Source organism: Branchiostoma floridae, chromosome 5, assembly GCF_000003815.2.
Source record: "Branchiostoma floridae strain S238N-H82 chromosome 5, Bfl_VNyyK, whole genome shotgun sequence".
Taxonomy (NCBI): Eukaryota; Metazoa; Chordata; class Leptocardii; order Amphioxiformes; family Branchiostomatidae; genus Branchiostoma; species Branchiostoma floridae.
This window is the reverse complement of record NC_049983.1, coordinates 6,875,707-6,897,364: the sequence shown is the minus strand read 5'-3', so window position 1 is coordinate 6,897,364 and position 21,658 is coordinate 6,875,707. Positions and strand designations below refer to the sequence as shown.

General features: G+C 44.0%; 2 protein-coding genes across 2 annotated transcripts; one reads left to right on the top strand and one right to left on the bottom strand.

Annotated features, from left to right (window-relative positions):
• The first annotated feature begins 1,298 nt into the window (after positions 1–1,298).
• LOC118416469 (vasopressin V2 receptor-like) lies at positions 1,299–3,931 on the top strand. The gene is made up of 2 exons (XM_035821577.1): positions 1,299–2,233; positions 2,891–3,931. Exons 1-2 carry the CDS (start codon positions 1,466–1,468, stop codon positions 3,272–3,274), a joined length of 1,152 nt encoding a protein of 383 aa, XP_035677470.1. The 5' UTR covers positions 1,299–1,465; the 3' UTR covers positions 3,275–3,931.
• Positions 3,932–5,868: 1,937 nt separating this feature from the next.
• Positions 5,869–21,417, bottom strand: LOC118415404. The gene is given in 11 exon segments (XM_035819997.1): positions 5,869–7,112; positions 7,223–7,996; positions 7,999–8,324; positions 9,182–9,362; positions 11,014–12,371; positions 12,694–12,877; positions 13,587–14,417; positions 15,187–15,326; positions 16,058–16,459; positions 16,799–16,906; positions 21,197–21,417. Coding segments are annotated over 10 exon segments (4,305 nt in total). The 5' UTR covers positions 16,872–16,906; positions 21,197–21,417; the 3' UTR covers positions 5,869–7,076.
• Positions 21,418–21,658: the final 241 nt, after the last annotated feature.

Below are 21,658 nucleotides of genomic sequence, written 5' to 3'. Positions count from 1 at the left end.
CTTGTCTGGTCCTACCGGCGCCGTGTGGCGTGTTTGCCGAGTAATAGACATAGACGTGACGCTAAATAGCTACAGGTCGACAACGATGTCACTTAGGCCCACTTTCCCACAAGACTGTGGTAGCTTAGCGACTTGAAATTGTATTTGTATAACCCTTTTGAGGGCAGACAACAAAGTTAGGGCACTACATAGGAAAGCATGTTAAAACATAAAGAAAGAAGGCTTCAAAAAAGTACTAACCCATATTTCAATCTTAAAAATTCTTTTCCACCAGAAGGTCACTTGGGTCTAGTTAATAACCATTAAAAAAATAGCAGCGGGAACGAAAAGAACGACATAAAGGACAGCAAAAAAATTTTCCAGCATGCATTGTGCCTGTTTATTTGCATAAACTTTAATTTTTCCTTTCCGCAAGATTAAATGGGCCCGGGTAGGAAATGTGACGTAGGCCTTAAGGTGGTATCTCACTGCACTTTAGTCACAGATGCGGTACTGTGGGGTTCGTTCTCTGCGGCAATGTTGTGTTATTTTCGCCGATTTTTATAATTCAGATACTGCGTAAAATACGTAAAAGCATGACTTCGAAGACACCAAAATACACAAAAAGCACGGAAATTCGTTCCGTTTATCTCTGAAATTTGCTGAGTAATCTTTTGAACCCCGCAGTGCCGCACCGGTGCCGCAAGTATAGTGAGATACCACATTTAGGACGCAGCGACGCCGAAATCGTGCCGCAGCCAGCCCAACAAGAACCCTGCTTTAGGGTGCAACATGGTCAAGGCTTCAAGTAGATAGGTCTTTCTCCGCCACTGATGCAGCAAGGAAATGATTAATCAAGTAGCTGTGGCGTAACAGGTCCATCTTGCCCGTTAGCAAATAACCTCGAAGGTCAAAGTCAAATACCCTACTCAATCATAGTGCCCACAGGCGCTTGTGCGTACATTCAAGTGGCTTATTGACATCATTTTACCTAAGGTGGATTTTGAGGCCAAAGAAAGTAAACTTTTCGGTTGAGCCATGTTCATTTCATTGTATGAATGACATTCTCTAGGGACCCCAAAACTGATGCGAGCATGCGAATAAAAAAGATTTTTTTTAAATGAAAATTCGGCTTCATGATAGAATCTATGTGATCAGTACTGCCCATGGAGTACCAGACTTGAAGTTCTACGATGTGGCAAAAAGACGTGCCATGTAGAGAAAATAATTGTGATAATAACTTTTTTTTTACTTATTCTTGTATTCTAAAAAATATTTATTTTTCCTCAGGACGACGTCTACTGTGCGATTCTGCAAAAGCTCACCAAAACTCTAGCCGGTCCTTCGTGAATTCATCAACTTGTTGGAACTCCCGTACAACAACATAACACAACTCAAGGCATCGTCACAACAACACGTGAAAATCGAACAGGTAAACACCTAATCAACAAAAAAAGTCAACATTGTCGTGAAAGGAAAAGGAACTATGGAGTACTTCAACTTTTCTCTATCTTCCGGGTTGAGAAACGATGCCTATACAGGAGCCAATATTACTACACCCGAGGGATTCATTTGGACGGCGCCAGTTCTACAGCGTGTTATCACTATCGCTATCATCATGTTCATAACACTTGTAGGCAACGGAACTATTATTGCGGTACTGACGCAAAAACGCCGCTTCAGCCGCGTCAACATCTTCATCCTAAACCTTGCGATTGGCGACCTCTGCGTCTGCGTCGTAACCATGACTACGGAGATCTTGTTCGTGGCTTTTGACCAATGGGTGTTGGGAGCTGTGCTCTGTAAGCTGATAGTGTACGGTCAGATCGTGACCTTGGCGAGCGCGACCTTCATCTTGACCGCCATGAGTATTGACCGCTACATGGCCATCACCAACCCTCTCCAGATGTCCACCAAACATCGGACACTCGCTCACAGGATGGTCGCAGTCGCCTGGGTAGCTGCTTTCATGCTAGCCATCCCGCAACTCTTGATATTCGTGCAAAGAGAAGTCCAGAGGGAAAATGGCCATACGGCCTACGCGTGCCAGAGTAAGGGGTACACTGCGGAGTGGCAACGGAAGGTGTACGTCACCTGGCTGGCGTTTTACGTCATGGTGGCCCCTGGCGTCATTATTACGTACTGCTACATCCGGATTGTGCTGACCCTCGGACGAGAGGGGTCGGGCAAGGCAGACATCCAGTCGGCTCTACGGCGCTCAGATAATGAGAAGATCATGAAGGCCAAAGTCAAGGTAAGACTCGTGAAAGTAACACTGCGTTGGTAAAGTTACTCGTAGTTCGGAGTACATTGCAGTTTTAAGTAAAGAAAGAAAAAGACATTTTCGGCTGTAGATCTCAGACACCCCTATACCATTAAAAGGCGAACGTTAACGCACTGTGGCTTAAATTGGATTTTGCGAAACTCTTGACTTCATAATCAAAATATCGTCTAAAATGTATAAATTGAGAGAAAATTTAAAAGAAGACTCATCTTAATCTATAGAAATTTGGCAAGTCGCTCGGTCGCAGCTAAGTCACCATCCTAGCTTGACGGGTTGTAGACTTCTTCAAGGGTAAAATGACTCATTGCTTGCAGTATAAGTTTTTTCATGATCACGTGTCTTGAGTAGTGGTTCCGAGACGGGGGACGTCACAGGCTGCCAGGCTTGTGGGTTTCACTCCACGTGTAAAAAGGGGGTGGGTGTACTCTAACCATAAAAATAACACCATATTGCTACTCATTAGATTGAAACATTTCACTAACCGTTTCTACATGTACGAAATTTAAGACTTAATTTGAACTTAACAGTAAAATCACTATATTACATTGCTATATTACTGATTTAACCAGCCAGTTAGGTACATGCAAGTTATCATTTAAAAAACAGTACACATTTTCTTCTTTCTAGACCATACGGATGACCCTGTGTATTGTGATCGGCTTCTTGACCACGTGGACGCCGTACTTCGTCGTGACTTTGTACGATGTGTACGCCGGACAGGGTCTTCCCGAGGTCGCCTACGTCGTCGCCGAGACCATGGCCCTCTTCAACTCCGCACTAAACCCCATCATCTACGGCTTCTTCAGTCTTAACTTCAGCGAGATCTTCTACAAAATCTGCTGCGCGTGCTGGCATCGTCCGGAAGACTCTTACCGGAACCGGAAAGGTTTCATTCAAACGTTCCGGACTGAGGTTCCGGATCACGGAACGTACAAGATGAAGAGCGTTCGAAGAAGACCGACGATTCCAAACGCAAACGGGGAGGTCGCAGGTGAACATATCTTTGAGTAAAGCTACCCGTTGTAACTTTGGAGGCACGAGGGCACAGTACATCAACGAAAATATGTTTTGTCGGCAATGTAAAAATAGGCAACTTGGGGTGTCATGATCATGATCTTATCCGTGAACATTCCAGGTCAGAACAGCTTACCCCATATAGTAGTCCGCTATCTCAAGTGTACAAAAAGGTATAGTTTCAACAATTTCTATACGGTGGAAGATTTCGCACTTTCAAAAAATGCCGCCATTTTGGTTTCTGGTCAATGACGGAAATTAAGTGACTCACCACTTCAAATAATGGGCTTAAACAGGCTTACAAATGGACCATAAATCTAAGTGGTTTCTTTTACCAAATCTAAAAGTCTATACCTAGTACTGTTTCATCTGTACATAATTTCTCTCTTTTTCTACGAGAAGGGAACCAACAAGTCTTAGATAGAACATTGTTGTTGTTGTTTTTAGGCTAAAATGGACCCCAGGCGCAGGCGTGTATTACTGATCTCCGCCCTAGAAGTGGTTAGCTGTGCCATGAAGAGGAACCATGAGCAAAAGGGAAATAAATACTAGTACGTGACTGACAATGTGTGGACTCACTAGCTGTGACTGTTGTAAAATTAGGCTCGCCCCTGAGGCGTCGCCAAAAAGGATGTCACCCTGATATGCTTTCATTGCAGGTTTCGTAGCTAAACTTGCCTGACTTCGAACAGTAACTGTGTCAAGTAACTAAGTTGCGATAGATGTGAATATGTATGTATCCAGATGGATTTATCCAGAAGAGATTATACATGTATATATAATATATATATAGAGAGAGAGAGAATAGATATATTATATTTAGAGGTTATGGCTATGAGCCAGCAATAATGATATCTACTTTCTTTCATATCCGTTATAGTGTTTGCACATATTGTAGATAACAAAGTGCATAATGAATTCACCGACTAGATACCAGCAATATCCCTATAGGAATACAAGGAACAGCAGAAAAACGCATATGGCTCTAAGGTTCAAAGTAAATGCACCAAGATATAGTTCGATTAGGGTCTTATTGGTGAATATCTTCTTCCCAAAGACTTCTATGTTGTAATTCGTGTTTTAAATGTTGGTGTTTATAATGAAGCTACATGAAATGTCAGCAGATTTTTCATTCTATGTTAAGCAATTTACTCTATATAATGGAAAAAATGCCAATGACTAAAATCCATAGGTTTGTTGTTTATAGCAATTACAAGCTACAATTAGTCAATCCCCACAAAGGGCACTTTTTCCCTGCTAGTGTACAACCGCACCACTCAGAACCCACGACTGTGTACCTCCGACCTAGCGCGCAACTGTCAAACTTTACCTGCTGATTTCTTCAGTAACTGTTACAAGCAAGCTTTTACCAATCTAACTTTTGATATCAGTTCGGCTGGCTAAAAGGGAATTTCTCACCGCTAAAAACATGCGTCCATGCAGCCGTTCAGTTTTTGGCTCGGATCTCTTTTAAGAGTAATTCATCAATGAGACTGTAACTCTTTCTCGTTGGGCATGCTACGCGTATACGCTTCTATGAGTATGTGTATGGTTTAACTACGAGGTCGTCAATTTCACTTAATGGAAATTGGAGTTCCGGAAACGCTTGCCAGATGGCAGGTCCAGATAGTCACACTACAAGTGAGCATGTATATACAGCGTAACGGGCAAGGTCTGGGGATTTCCAGGACTATACTATGGCTTTATAGGTAATACTGGCGGATATTTTCAACAGAACATTTGGTAATTCAATATACTGTAATAAATAAAGAAATAGATTATGTCATGGCATGTCATAATTGGACATAAAGGACTACCAATATGAAATTGATGCTCATCATTTGTGTACTTTATTTTGTGTGACATTCAAGTTTTCACAGAAGAGCTCTGTGTGTGTGTGCGTGTATGTGTGTGTGTGTGTGTGTGTTGGTGTGTGTGTGTTGGTGTGTGTGTGCGCGTGCGTGTCTACGTCGATGAAGATTAGACATCCAGGTAATAAGATATGCCAAAAAAGCAGTTACTCAAGCAACTGGATATTATTCTGGAAACGGTCAGACGTTTCTGATAGTATCCACTCATCTTCCATCACTGACACTGAAGTGATCTGGAACAAACTGGTCTTTTTATACACTATGTGTGTCTCTTTGTTCTTTTTACCTCCATTAAAAATGGATTATGAATGCACAGGAGGTTACCGTCTGTTGCAGCTCTTGTGCATCCTGCAAGATGTCTCTTCTGCACATGCAAGCAGATTTGAGCAGTCTTCAAATTTTCAATGTTTCTGGAAGTGGTCAAACATATGCAAACTTTCCGAACAATTGATGGTTTATTATCCATCCGTTAAGGGATAATTATCCATCCGAGTTGAATACAAATGTAAGGCACAATGACTGGTCATTTGCTAAAACAACAGAAAAACTCCAAGACATGAGTGAATGGAGTACAATGAAGGCCTTATGACTCCATATTCACTGAGGAACAGAAAGGTCATTAGCAATATCATCATATAGTAGTGGTAGTAATACACTGTGTTCCATTATGTTATAATATAGCCTAATAACAAACAGACCCATATAAGAGAGACAAACTCCTGCAAATCCATAGATCCTTTAATAACTATACATGTAAGCAGTTGGTAATCACATTTTGCCATTTTTTGACAAATATGGTTCTTGACAGATATAGTTTTTGACAAATATAGTCTAATTTACATTTGTCCTTTTGTTTACTGATCCAGAAGATAATAAACTTTCTTTATGAACCGAGATTTCCAGTATTTCAAAACATTGGCATATCCAATATTTTCAACAATGTTGCATATAATTACAGCAACAAACTGACCAAGTGAACTTGAACAACAAAATTTCGATCCATTCAACAAACTATCAACCGGTGACATGGACTGTACACAGTATGAAGTGTTCCCGTCAGCTGGGGGATGTGTCTCTATCAACCTATGACAAGCTCTGTAGCCTGTACAAAGTGTTCCCTTCTGATAGGCATGTGTGTCAACCTGTGACATGAACTGTACGATGAATGAAGTGTTCCACTCTGCTGAGGCATGTGTATGTCTATCGGCCTAAGACATGGACTGTAGACTGTATTAGTTCCCTTCTGATTGTGTGTCAACCTGTGACATAGGTTGTAGGCTGAACAAAGTGTTCCCCTCTGTTGAGGCATGTGTGTGTCTATCGGCCTAAGACATGGACTGTAGACTGTACAAAGTCTTCCCTTTTGATTGTGTGTCAACCTGTGACATTGGCTGTAGGCTGAACAAAGTGTTCCCTCTGCTGTTCATGTGTGTCTCTATCATGATCAACCTAAGACATGGACTGCAGCCTGTACAAAGTGTTCCCTTCTGATTGTGTGTCAACCTGTGACATAGGTTGTAGGCTGAACGAAGTGTTCCCTCTGCTGTGCATGTGTGTCTCTATCAACCTAAGACATGGACTGTAGGCTGAACAAAGTGTTCCCCTCTGCTGAGGCATGTGTGCCTCTATCAACCTGTGACAATTAATAGATTTAAGGCTGTACAAAGTGTTCCCTTCTGATAGGGCCATGTGTGTCTCTATCAACCTAAGACATGGACTGTAGTCTGTACAAAGTGTTCCCCTCTGCTGGGGCATGTGTGCCTCTATCAACCTGTGACAATTAATAGACTGTAGGCTGTACAAAGTGTTCCCTTCTGACAGGGCATGTGTGTCAACCCGTGACACTGTAAGCTGAACTAAGTGTCCCCTATGTTGAGGCATATGTGTCTCTATCAATCTGTGACATGGACTAGAGACTACAGTAGCATTCAGTTCTGCTGGGGCATGTGTGTTTGTATCAACATGTGAAATGGACTAGAGACTACGAAGCATTCAGTTCTACTGGGGCATGTTTATTGTTTATTGTTTATTGCTCATTAACTCCTTTAGTTGTTAATTGTGTTTGTATCAACATGTGGCATGGACTGTAGACTGTTACAAGACCTGTCTCCTGCCTGGGCACATGTACCTGGATCAGGTTGACCTGTTGCTGCACTGTTGGAGTCTGCAAAGTGTTCTTACATCCCTCCTCAGAGTCATCCATCTTGTCAGAAGAGAGAGGATCGAGTGCAGCTCCTAACGCATCCGAACATTTCTCTCTCTGCCTCCCCTCAGAATCCCGCATGTTCCTACGGACTGACGTTTCAGTCCTGTGTCCGGATAGGCTCATTATAACTCTTGGTTCAAACCCAGCCTTGTCCAGAGCCTTTATAGCAGTAACGGTGATGCTGTGGTTAGTGTAAGGTTTGCTCAACCCCGCAGCTTTGGAAATGTCTCGCATCATCGCGCCGAGCTTGTTCTGGCCGACAGGTTGACTAAAGTACCACTGGTCAGTATGGTAACCTGGCTTCCACTGCATATTCGGCCTTTGGAAGAGGTACATGCATTTCTTGCTCAGCTTACTACAGTACAGCTCAAACGCCTGGACTGGGCAGGGGCGTGTGTCATTGGGAGATTCATACAGTCTTGGTGATGGTTGATTTTCACGTAGACGATCAGGGTGGTTCTTCTGGTTTTCGTTGTTCTTAAGAGTGTAGTACTTCCTTCCTCCTTCGGTGTTGGGGATAAAGTCACCAACCTTAAAATTCCTCAGATTTTCCCTCCCTCTTTGGCAGAAGTAAAAAGCGAGGTAGAAGAACACCAGTCGTTGGAGGGCCACCGGATTATCAACACTCAACGTTAAATGGTCTTGAACATTTTACTGATGTCTGACGCAAGGATGGGTGGATAGCTCTTGCCAGTATCCTGTCCATCTCTCTTCAGCTGCTTAAGCACTCCAATATACACTTTATTGGCAGCTTTAAACTCCTTGTTTTTCAAAATGTTGTACTTGCAGTTGTAGGGGGGTCCGGTGAGGTGGCGATGAATAGCTGCTCTCAGATATGCGTAGCTCGCCTTAGCATATGGAGTGCCGTTGTCTTTCTGTGCCTCTCCATAGAACTGTTTCAGTAGCAGTGCCAGATCTCGAGGTGGAAGCTCCTCAAATGCTGTGTCAAGGCCTCTTGCCTGTAGCCATTCTGAAATGACAATCAAAATTGTTATTTTCCACTTCATTCAGTACATTAGGATGTTAATAATGATGTTATTAGTTTTCCATAATACCATACACATATTTGAATATCTACAAACAGTTAAGTCAGGCATTGCTGAAAAATCCCCCTGCAATGCACTTGCATCTCACACCAAAGTTTCCCCCTGCTTGGGAGGAACTTTTTCCCCCTGCTCGGGAGGAACTTTGGTGTGAGAACCGAAGTTTCCCCCTTGCTTGGGAGGAACTTTGGTGTGAGAACCAAAGTTTCCCCCTTGCTTGGGAGGAACTTTGGTGTGAGAACCAAAGTTTCCCCCTTGCTTGGGAGGAACTTTGGTGTGAGAACCAAAGTTTCCCCCTTGCTCGGGAGGAACTTTGGTGACATACATGTAATGGTCTGTCCACATGTGCAACACAATACAACAACATGCAGCACAAACTGCATTTACCTTTATTCATAGAAATACAGTGCATGTATTGTGTATATATAGAATACAACACGGTGTATTCCGTGTCACCCGAGGTATCAGCCCGACCCACCTGAGAAAACCCATGTTTTGATGCGAAATGCACCAGAAGTTGAACAAATTTGGTGCCCTCGAACAAAAAGTGCTGCAACAGCAATGTTCCAACGTCCGAATCAGGTATTCCAATTGCCAACTGTGCCGTATTCGGCCCATTCGAAATGGTTCGATTTACTCAAAGAAAGCCTGTGTGATACGCCTTTCGAACCTGTGCGATACGGAAGTTATGGCCCAGTCTGGAACACCCGTATCGAACGTTTTCGCGTCACAGGTATGACATAATTGGGCTTATCATCCAATGCAATGGAAAATGTATACCCACCTTTGAAAAGCTTTGTGCCCAATCTAGTTGCTCTTTCTGTTCTGCTGTCTACTCTCCCTTCTTCTAATTCATCCAGCTGTTTTGTATCTAGAGAAGCTAAACGCTTTTGGCTTCCCTGTGCCGCTTCTGGTTCAGTTTCTGCTGCTCCCTGGTGAAGCTGTTGCTCCTGTGTTTCCCACAACCGGAAAAAAAGAGTCGAAATCTATATCAGAAATATCTTTTATAGAACTAAGGTAAGCATCTGTACCCCATGTCGTGTCTGTACCAACTGTAGTGTTCGTAACCCTATTAATAGTGTCCGTACCCTGAGGTATCATTATCACCTGTGGTGTTCATACCCCCAGTAGGGTCTGTAGTATCAGTATCCTACAGTGTCTACTCCATACCCCCTGCAGTATCTGTACCCCTGTAAGTTGTATGTTACCCCTTTTCTGCCCGTACCCCTCGTGTGTCTGCAAGCCTGCAGCATCTGTAACCCCATAGTGTCCGTACCTCCTGTAGTGTCCGTACCCCTCGTGTGTCTGCAAGCCTGCAGCATCTGTAACCCCATAGTGTCCGTACCTCCTGTAGTGTCCGTACCCCTCGTGTGTCTGCAAGCCTGCAGCATCTGTAACCCCATAGTGTCCGTACCTCCTGTAGTGTCCGTACCCCTCGTGTGTCTGCAAGCCTGCAGCATCTGTAACCCCATAGTGTCCGTACCTCCTGCAGTGTGTCCGTACCCCTCGTGTGTCTGCAAGCCTGCAGCATCTGTAACCCCATAGTGTCCGTACCTCCTGTAGTGTCCGTACCCCTCATGTGTCTGCAAGCCTGCAGCATCTGTAACCCCATAGTGTCCGTACCTCCTGTAGTGTCCGTACCCCTCATGTGTCTGCAAGCCTGCAGCATCTGTAACCCCATAGTGTCCGTACCTCCTGTAGTGTCCATACCCCTGTTGTGCCTGCAAGCCTGCAGCATCTGTAACCCCATAGTGTCCGTACCTCCTGTAGTGTCCGTACCCCTCGTGTGTCTGCGAGCCTGCAGCATCTGTAACCCCATAGTGTCCGTACCTCCTGTAGTGTCCGTACCCCTCGTGTGTCTGCGAGCCTGCAGAATCTGTAACCCATACTATAGTGTCCGTACCTCCTGTAGTGTCTGTACCCCTGTTGTGTCTGCAAGCCTGGGGCATCTGTAGCTCCAACACTGTCTGAACCCCCAGGTGCAATGTCTAAACTCGTGTCGTGTCTAGCAATTGTAGTGTCTGTAACCCCAAAGTGTCTGTACCCCCCCAGGTGTTATTCAGGGGTGCCTAAGCATTTGCATGAACCCTATGAGATTTGTGCGAACATTATGTGGATACACAAGAATCACAGTGTGAAAGCGCACAAACCTTATGCGATTTGCATGAATCATGATGCAAAAATGTATGAACCTTATGTGACACACACGAAGCTTATGTGATTTGCACAAACCTTATGCGATTTGTATAAACCTTATGCAAACCGACCGCTGCCGCTATGTTGGGAGAAGGCATGTTTCTGAGTGTTTCTACCCATGATATGTATGCCATAATGAAGACATATTCAAAAACATGTGAGATACTTATGTTTCTTCATTTCTGCACGTCACATCATATTTTTCTGTCGTTGAAAACCGAAGCCACAATTTTGAAAATCCCGCTCCGCCTGCCACGGGACCCAGCAGTAATTGGCTGATTTCGGAGGATCGTGCAAATCGCATAGTGTTCGTGTGCATCACGTAAGATTCGTGCGTATCACATGAGGTACTACATTTTCACATAGTGATTCATGCAAATCGCATAAGGTTCTTAATAATGAAGTTATTTGGTAGCCCACCTTCACAGGTTCTTCACATGGAGGCATATCACATCCTTCGTCTTCTAAGGAGACATCCATCTTGTCCAGTTCTTGAGACAGTTGTCCAGGGGAGGAAGGACAGAGCTCACTCCTCAAGTCTTGCAGCTGTTCATCTTCTGTCTCTTCTTCCAGTCCAGGCTCTGTCTTGATTTTCACTATCAAATTCTGTGAACTTGCAGAGTTAGGCTGTGAACTCGCAGAGTTAGGCTGTGAAGTTGCAGAGTTAGGCTGTGAAGTTGCAGAGTTAGGCTGTAAACTTGCAGAGTTAGGCTGTAAACTTGCAGAGTTAGGCTGTAATCTTGCAGAGTTAGGCTGTGAAGTTGCAGAGTTAGGCTGTGAAGTTGCAGAGTTAGGCTGAGAACTTGCAGAGTTAGGCTGTAATCTTGCAGAGTTAGGCTGTGAAGTTGCAGAGTTAGGCTGTGAAGTTGCAGAGTTAGGCTGTGAACTTGCAGAGTTAGGCTGAGAACTTGCAGAGTTAGGCTGTGAACTTGCAGAGTTAGGCTGTGAACTTGCAGCCTTGTCCAGAGCCTGTATAGCAGTACACGTGATGCTGTGGTTAGTGTAGACTTTGCTCAGCCCTGCAGCTTGGGATATATCTCGCATCATCGCACCAAGCTTGTTCTGGCCGACGGGTTGACCGTAGTACCATGGAGCAGGTGAACTTGGCTTCCACTGCGTACTCGGTCTTTGGAAGAGGTACGGGCATCTGTTGTGCAGCTTACTACAGTACAGCTCAAACGCCTGGACTGGGCAGGGGCGTGTGTTATTGGGAGATTCATACAGTCTTGGTGATGGTTGAACATTGCCGGGTAGATGATCACGGTGGTCCTTCTGGTGTTTGTAGTACCTGAGAGTATAGTACCTCCTTCCTCCTTCGGTGTTGGGGATAAAGTCACCGACCTTAAAGTCCCTCAGATTTTCCCTCCCTCTTTGGCAGAAGAAAAAAGCAAGGTAGAAGAAAACCAGTCGTTGGAGGGCCACCGGATTATCGACACTCAACGTTTTGGTCTCGAACATTTTAGTGATGTCAGACGCTAGAATGGGTGGATAGCTCTTGCTAGTGTCTATTCCATCTCTCTTAAGCTGCCTGATCACACTGTTATACACTTTATTGGCAGCTTGAAACTCTTTGTCTTTAAAAATATTGTACTTGCAGTTGAAGGGGGGTCCTGTGAGATGGCGATGAATAGCTGCTCTCAGACATGAATGGCTCGCTTTAGCATATGGAGTGCCGTCATCTTTCTGTGCCTCTCCATAGAACTGTCTCAGTAGTACTGCCAGATCTCGAGGTGGAAGCTCCTCAAATGCTGTGTCAAGGCCTCTTGACTGTAGCCATTCTGAAATGACAATTAAAATTCTTATTTATTTTCCACTTCATTCAGTACATATTAGGCTGTTAATAATGATGTTATCAGTTTTTCAGAATACCATAGAGATATTTGAATGTCTACAAACAGTTGAGTTAAGTCTGTGAGGCATTGCTGAAAAATCCGCCTGTAATGCATTGGCATCTCACACCGAAGTTTCCCCTTGCTCGGGAGGAACTTTGGTGTGAGATACATGCAATGGTCTGTCACACCCGTATCGAACGTTTTCACGTCACAGGTATGACATAATTGGGCTCATCATCCAATGCAATGGAAAATGTATAGTACCCACCTTTGAAAAGCTTTGTGCCCCATCTAGTTGCTCTTTCTGTTCTGCTGTCTACTCTCCCTTCTTGTAATTCGACGAGCTGTTTTGTATGTAGAGATTCTGAAGCAAAACGCTTTTGTCGCTGTGGCACTTCTGGTTCAGTTTCCGGTTCTCCCTGGTCAAGCTGTTGCTCCTGTGATTCCCACAACTGGAAAAAAAAGAGTCGAAATCTATATCATATTTCTTTCATAGAAGAACTGAGGTAAGTGTCTGTAACCCCATAGGCATACTCCGTACCCCCTGAAGTGTCAGTATTCCCTGTAGTGTTCATACCCCCAAAACAGTCCGTACCCCTGCAGTGTCCACATTTATGACATGAGTGTCAATAACCCCTGTAGTGTCCCTATCCCTGAAATGTCTGTACCCCCTAGCCTGTAATGTCCATGTATCCCCTGTCCTGTCTGCACAAACTGTAGTATATGTAACCCTGTAGTGTCCTTACCCAGTTAAAGTTAAGTGTTAGTGCCCCTGTAGTGTCCATACACCCCATTAGTGTCCATAAACCTGTAGTTTCTGTACCCCCTGAAGTTTCCCCTGTAGTGCCTGTATAGTCCACACCTCTTGTATATTGTCCATACCCTCTTTAGTGTTTGTAGCCCCTGAATTGCTTGTACCCTTTTGTACCCCTTTTTGTCCATCCCGCCCGTAATGTCTGTACCCCTGTATTGTCCACCCCCCTTGTCGAGTCTGTAACCCCTTGAGTGTTTGTTACCCCTGTAATTGCCAACACCCCTTGAGCCTGTACCCCCTGTGGTTTCCATACCCTGGTAGCGTCCGTACCCCCAGTAGTGTCCGTACCCCCAGTAGTGTCTGTACCCCTGGGTGTAGTGTCTGAATCCCAATAGTATCTAGCCCACCTTTACAGGTTCTTCACATGGAGGCATACCACATCCTTCGTCTTCTAAGGAGACATCCACCTTATCCAGTTCTTGAGACAGTTGTCCAGGTGAGGAAGGACAGAGCTCACTCCGCAGGTCCTGCAGCTGTTCATCTTCTGTCTCTTCTTCCAAACCAGGCTCTGTCTTGAATTTTACTGTCAAGTTCTGTGAACTTGCAGAGTTAGGCTGTGCACTTGCAGAGTTAGGCTGTGAACTTGCAGAGTTAGGCTGTGGCCCATATACAATGCCAGGGTACTGTGTTTGAGTTGTAGATGGTCCTGTCACACCTGCAACACTGTTTGTGTGCTGTTCAAAGTCAAGTTCGATCTTAGGCTCTTTCTTTACCTGGACCTGTTCAGGGCTTGTCTCAGTACTTGAAGTCTCGGGGATGTCTGGTGCTTGCCTACTAGATGCTCCTTCATTTTCTGTGAACTGAGAAAGTTCTTGAAGATTTTGTGAAGAAGCTTGGTCATTGTTTGGCCTGGAAAGCACTTCGCTGCTGCCACCCTCTTTAAGCTGAGAACAGTGCTGGAATGCTGAGCTAGTGTTACTACAGCTGTGCTCGAATGTAGAGCTTGTGTTACTTGTGTCCATTCCCTCACCTTCCTCTACTTCATACTCCCTTGTCATGACCTCTCTCAGCACATGTTCCAAGTCACCCCTACCCCTCTGGTGTTCACCTGCTAGTTTCACCACAATGTTTCTCCGATTCAGCTCGGACAGTAGTTCTTCCATGTGCATCCTGGGTAAGACGGCAAGGGTCGTCTCCTTGGAGAAGCCTACGACACCCGTCATTGGTGGGTTTCTGTCCTGTAAAACCAATATTTTAAAAAAAATGATTAATTGTGTTTGAAGGCTGTCACTGTGGCTAAACTGGCAGCATCTTTACATGTACAGTTTACTGTTGTCAATCAAAACAAGGTGACCCTGGTTTATTCCTGTGTTGGGCATCTCGGTTGGCGCTGCACCTGCTTTTTGGATGGGACCGAAAATGTGAATCCCATGTATGAACCGCAAGCATGTTTAAAGAGGAGGGCTAGCAATGCCTTCCTGTAGAAATGTACTAATAGTTCCCTGCTATTGAAATAGCAAGGAAATTTGCTGCCCTATTTTCCACTATGTACTCAAAGGGTCTGAATAAACAAACAAGTTGTGTATGTTGTTTTCGGGTAAGTAACCCTGCCTCTGGACCTAGAGGTTTAGATTTGCTGAGTTCAGCACTCGTGGTATAATCCCTCTTATGACCAACATGATAAATGTGCATATGGGGTCTCTATTTATCAGTGTGACAAGGAGTGCTTTGTCAGCTGGCCAAGACCGTTTAGGTTTGGTGGTCACTTGTCCTCAGGTCACACAGCACACACACACAGACGCACACACACACACACAAACACACACAAACACCTAGCCGAGACTGTTTAGGTTTGGTGGTCACTTGTTCTCAGGTCACACAGCACACACATACAGTCTCTTTTTAATTTTTTTTCATCATGTTCATAAGTCAATAACGTTATTAGAGCTCCAACTACTAAATTTTCTGTGATGGTATGGCTTGATAATAATTTCCAAAACAACTTACCCCTTCAGTGATATGGTCCCTAGTGAAGTCATTGCCACCACCTTGTAAACTGTCTGGAAAATGAGCATGCTTGGTGGGTGTACAAAATGTAATGATGCTCTTCACTGCGGTATCATTTTTCATCGGTCTGCATTCATAACCTAGAAGACAATTACTGGCATTAGTGGAAGGAGTACCAACATCTGGTGTGCCTATGCATTGTGCTCAAATCTTATGGAAAATGCAGAGATTGTAGTTTTGTGAGCTGGTTTTGTTTTAATCGCACGGCTGCGGTACATGTGCATAGTGACCTGCACCTAACCTGCACTGGTCCATGTACTGGGTTTTATACATAAATGTCCTATGATGTAGGTGCATGTGGAATGTTATTAGCTGTATTGACTGTTACCATGACTATAAAGTTTTTTTTTTATATGGCCTCCTTTGGTCAATATTGACCATGGTAAAATCCTAATTGATATCAGCCCTACAGCGTCGACTGTGGCTAAACAGCCCTATGTGAGAATGACAATAAAGTATAATAAAAGAAAAAATAGCAATGGTTCCTGACCAATTTTAATATGATCCATACTTCCTAAATTCAGATTGGTGCCTGTAAAATTTGTCTGGTGCAGGTAATTTTCAATGTTACCTGCTCCCGTGCAGGTATGCAGAAAAAAGTCCTGTTATGTCTATTGCGGGAAGCTTCTGGCATCTTGCATAACATCTTACAAGTTTGGCGAATGATTTTGGGACGTCCAGACTTTTTAACATGTTCTGTGGAAGATTGTAGGACGTTCTGCTCTAAGGTTATGGGGAAGAATGGGGCCCTCTGATTGGTCAACAGTACGTACCATGTGACTATATGAGAAAGAAGAAATGGTGTCCACACCTGTCTTCTGTGCCATCTTCTTTCCTCCTCGACCTGGACCCGCATGTCCTGTCCTTTTGCGTTTCCGACCTCGTTTTACGGGTAGATGGCGACTCTTTTCACGTGCTGCGTGATCATTGCAGATTTCACATGACTCATTACTATGCTGCATGAACACATATGGAGATCTCACTGGTTGATAAGTCTCCTTCTTTGGGTGTTTCTTATACCAGTCAAACCTGCACCGGCACTTGTGGCAGATATTTGGTGGGTGGATGTTGGGATTGTCAGTGGAAAGATCGATGCCAAACAGGTCCCGAAATTCAGACGCATACTTGGTACTGAGTATTGGGCGATCCTTGATATGCTGTCCGCACCGTCTGCAAATCCCCTTCAATATGCTGGTGTGATGCATATCTTCACCTGTAGGTATTATTAAAGCACAAATTATGACTTCAGTACTGTAAATACATTTAAGTTCACTGGACTTTGATTTCACAGCAGGGAGAAGATGAAGTGTTCGTTGTGCTTAAAAAAACAGACAAAATGGCGGAATCTTCTCTAGATGTACATCATATCAAACAACAAAGAAATTGATAAATTGGATTCAAGAAATTCCACAAAAATGCTTACAAAAACCAGTCTAAATATCTAAAAACAAAGAATAATGAGCTCTTGCAGTTCCAAGAAAAGTCCCCATGAGGCCCAAACCTTCTAGCTAAGGCAAGAAATGTATGACTTCCAATGAAGTTCCATCCTTACCTGGCAATTCATTGGCCATTTTGGTTGGAATGCCTGGTTTCTGGTGGGGTTCTGCACTGACAGCAAGCAACATGCTGAATGTGTCTTCCTCTGTATTCTAGAATGTTCCTGTAGATGGATATAGAGGTGTGGTGAAATATGGGTGGACAAACGTATTAAAAGCATCCACGTTCACAGAGTGCTTCTAAAGTTGGGTAACATTGAATAACAATGTCCGGAACGCAGTGGCGCCTCCAAAATGCCCCAAACCCTCCCTAGTTCCAATCCAAAATTGCCAAAACCCTCCCTAGTTCCAATCCAAAATTGCCAAAACCCTCCCTAGTTCCAAGTCCAAATTGTCGCAAACCCTCCCTAGGGGTCTCACTAAATACCGAAAACAACCGAAAACAACCGAAAACAACTTTCACTAAATACCGAAAACAACCGAAAACAACTTTCACTAAATACCGAAAACAACCGAAAACAACTTTCACTAATTACCGAAAACAACCGCAAACAACCGAAAACAACTTTCACTAAATACCGAAAACAAGCGAAAACAACTTTTAACTACCGAAAACAACCGAAAACAACTTTTAACTACCGAAAACAACTCGACACAACCATAAACAAATGACAATCATTTCAATGGGTTATTATTTAATAATTTTGATTTTATTTTGGACAGAAGTTAGGCTACGACAACCCATGTTATTAATACAATATTAGTAATAATAGAGTCAACGATCTCCTTTGCCTTTTGGAATATATTAATGTTCGAATTCAGATTCACGGATCCTGTAAGTATCCTGTATGTTATAAACGGGGACTGCTTGGTTAACTCGCAAACTCATCAATGGATAAAAAGGGGGACAGGACTGATCCTGCAAATTACCGTCCTGTTTCTCTCACATGTGTTTGTAGTAAGGTTATGGAGCACATAGTGCAATCACAGATGATGGATCATTTTGACAAATACTCTATATTATCTGACAAGCAGCATGGGTTTAGGAAAAAGCGTTCATGTGAAACCCAACTTATTTTAACTACAACTGACTTAGCCCATTCTTTAGATACCAGGTCGCAAACAGATATGATTATAACCGACTTCGCAAAAGCTTTTGACAAAGTGTAAGAAGTGGTGGGGCCGATGTTGTGGACCCCAGGTTCTTTAGAATGCTGCACGAGGGACTATTAAACTACAGGACTAAAGAAACACACGCAAGACACAGGGCATGCCATTGACACGCACGGGAGCTGTGTGTTGGGACCCTCTCTCTGTTCTGTTCTCGCTCCAACTGTCCCCAACCCAACAACTCCTGGCTTCTTTATTTCAAAATCCCAGACACATATCCAGACATTGTCTACAACTGAACGAGCTATGCATATGGTAATAATTATAACATGTACCTGCTATTGGCTTTGTTGTTCTTTTCATCTTCAGTTCATCAAAGAACAATACAAAGGATAACACCTTGTCAACAGTTATCACACAACAATAACAGACTAATTACAGTTACCAGATGGGCTGTCTGTAGCTTCTCGGAGCATGTACATGACAAAATGATAACCATAACATCTTGCTTTAAATGATACAACAAATTCTTCCAAACAGTGTATTTTTACCCCTCTTACAAAAGTACCTCATGATCGCTTACTCCTAAAACTCCAAAATTATGGTATTAGGGGTAAGGTACTTCACTGGATATCTAATTTCCTCAAAAATTGTAAACAAAGAGTGGTAGTTGGGGGAGAGCACTCAGAGTGGGCAGAGGTAGTCTCTGGAGTGCCCCAGGGTACCGTGCTCGGACCACTACTGTTCTTAGTGTACATTAATGACTTAGCCGACAACCTCAACTCTAACATCCGTCTCTTTGCGGATGACTGCGTCATTTACAGGGAGATAAACAGTGACAGAGATCACACCCTCTTACAAGAGGACATCAATACATTAGATACATGGCAAAACACATGGCAGATGACATTACACCCGGACAAATGTTTTGTTATGCGTTATACCCACAAACGTAAACCTAAACTCTACGACTACAAACTAGGAAGTCATGTTCTAGCCGAGACTAACAACCACAAATACTTAGGAGTCACACTCAACAACCAGCTCTCTTGGTCACAACACATACAGTACAGTGCTTCCAAGGCTAACAAGACGTTAGGCTTTGTGAGACGCAATCTTTATAACTGCCCCAAATCAGTCAAATCAAATGCATATACATCCCTTGTTAGACCACATTTAGAGTATTCCAGCGCTGCCTGGGATCCATACCACAAAGAGCACATTGCTAAGTTAGAGTCCGTTCAAAAAAGAGCGGCCAGATTTGTCACAAATTCGTATCATAGTTATGATAGTGTCACCAAACTTGTCTCTGATTTGGGGTGGGATACTTGACGCAACAGAAGGACAGCAAATAGATTAACAATTTTACAGAAAGCAAGACACCATAAAGTAGCCCTACCGGTCGAAACTCATCTAAAGCCTGTACCGCGCCAATCGCGACACTCAAACCCAAATTCTTACAAGGCTCTACCTTTTCACAAAGACTGCTACAAACATTCCTTCTTCCCACAAACCGTGAGAGATTGGAACTCTCTACCGTACGAGGTCACGGAGATCACAGACGCTCCAAAGTTCAAGGAGGCAGTTCTCCGACGCCTCAGGGGACATTAAGGCGCAGCACTCCCCCTGGACGCTTTGCCCCAACTGAGGGGCGTTGTCCAGTACCCAATCAAGATCAAGATCAAGATCAAGATCAAGATCAAGATCAAGATCAAGAAGATATACTACTTGGCATCTATTGTGTAACTCCAAGCAGAGGTTACGGTGGAGCAGTAAATCGCAGTCACTACTATCCCCCGACAAAACTGCTTCGAAAATGGGTTTGCTTATCAATTATTGTTGAATCTGCCTGCTGCGCATTTACCTCATGTGTACTACATTTTCTTCTACTAGTAGCAACCAAAACAATCTAGTACATTTCTTGCTCAATTTTAACGCATTCCGCTATCAAAACAAATCGGTTTAAATGGACAAACCGCAAACGTGTATCACCACAGAGGCCCCTTATTCTGGATTAAACTAAATGATCAAAATAAAACAGTGTGTGATAGAAAGGTGTTTCCACAGTCTACTTCCCCTTTGCTGCAAAAATCCTCCAGAATCACCCCATTCTCTCCCTCGGCCAAGGAGAAAATAATGCAAGGGATAGTAACGAGTAGATGAAAATAAAATAGCAATAAGTAGTTGTTTAAGAGTCATTTTCCGGCTGTTTGGAGTTCTGATCGGATGTTCATGCGTGTTTTAGGAGGTTTCGAGTTGTTTTCGGTATTTATTGAGTTGCTTTCGGTATTTATATAGGAGTTTTCCGTATTTATGGAGTTGTTTTCGGTAGATATCATATTGTTTTCATTGTTTTCCGTATTTTACGGGTTGTTTTCGGTTGTTTTCGGTAGATGTCAAGTTGTTTTCGGTTGTTTTCGGTTGTTTTCGGTATTTAGTGAGACCGCATTCCAAATCCAGACGCTTGAACCCTACCCCCCCCCCTCCAATCCAGCCTCTTCCACCCCCCCCTCTACAGTTATTTTTTGGAACAGCCCATTGCGTCATTTTGCAGGCGCCACTGCGTTCCGGACATTGTTATTCAAATCAAAACTATGGTCGAGAAAGGAACTCTCATGGGTATTTACTTTTGACATATAACCTAACTGTTACAATTCCTCACAAGTGGGACCGCGCGGCGCAGTGGCAGCATTTGCGGCTCGAGACCGAGAGGTTGCGGGTTCGAATCCAGCTTCCGTGTCACCGATCTTGTGCCCTTGGGAAAGGCACTTTACACGACTTTCCTCACTTAACTCAGGTGTAAATGAGTATCTAGCTGCGGCCTTGTGTGGCCTTGGTGGGGCTTTGTGGCCGAGACAGGCCTTAGGGGCATGTTCGGGCATGAGCGGCACCCGCCATGGCACACGAGTCGGGGGTAGGAGGAACCCCTTACATCCTCGGTTGGAAGTCCTCCTAGGAGACGGATACTCCAAACAACAAAGCTGCATCTGCTGGAGCCGCCTCACACGTTGCATACAGTTGCCCCTGTGAAACTCAGTGCTCCAGTAGACGAGAGGGTGGAGAAGGAATTGCACACCCCTCCTTCACCATAAAAAAAAAGTCATGTGCAGGTCAGGCAAACAGGTAAAAAGCCTGTCTGCCTCCTCATCTGTCCAATCGACAGGAGAACCACAACAATTCCTCACTAGTGGGTTACTGCGCGCTCATGCGTACTCGGAAGTGTGAAAGAGAGCCTCATTATCAACGCTATGACTCAGAACGTTAAACTTTGCATGGTGGAACTCCTTTTAGAACAGAAAACTACTCGGGATTGTAACGTTAAGGAAACGGGTCTTCCTTCTTACCTCCGTTTGTGCGTTTTACCAAACACACATACACGGTGTCCGTCCGTCAACCCTCTGTTGTTCATAAAGATAAACGTTCGCTGAACGTTTGGTTGCATAACACTCAAGCACAAATTTAAAGCTGTATTAAAATGGCTCTGTCTTCAAACGTACTGCGATTCCGATGCGGTGCTTCTGTTCTTTGCTACCTCAGTTGTCCTCATGTGGCCTCCCTGGTGCATGGTACTGTAACCGGGATAATCAGGAGTTGAAAAGGGGTCAAAGAGGTCAAGGAGAAGACCCCGGATGTTGAGTTCGAGTTGAGTTCATGTTAGAAAGTTCCAGGAGTTAGTTGAGCGTGCACGCTTAGAGTAGGTAGTGTTAGACTTAGCCATTACGCGACAAGTTACGAGAAGCGGAGAATCACCGAGGCCTAAGGAGAAGTGCCAAGAGATACAGGTAGGACTACTCCTTTGTTACACT

Bases quoted from the DNA above. Each gene is read 5' to 3' on its own strand.
- LOC118416469 (XM_035821577.1), top strand. From the start codon at position 1,466: ATGGAGTACTTCAACTTTTCTCTATCTTCCGGGTTGAGAAACGATGCC. The intron at 2,234-2,890 runs GTAAGACTCGTG...TCTTCTTTCTAG, and splicing joins TCATGAAGGCCAAAGTCAAG to ACCATACGGATGACCCTGTG.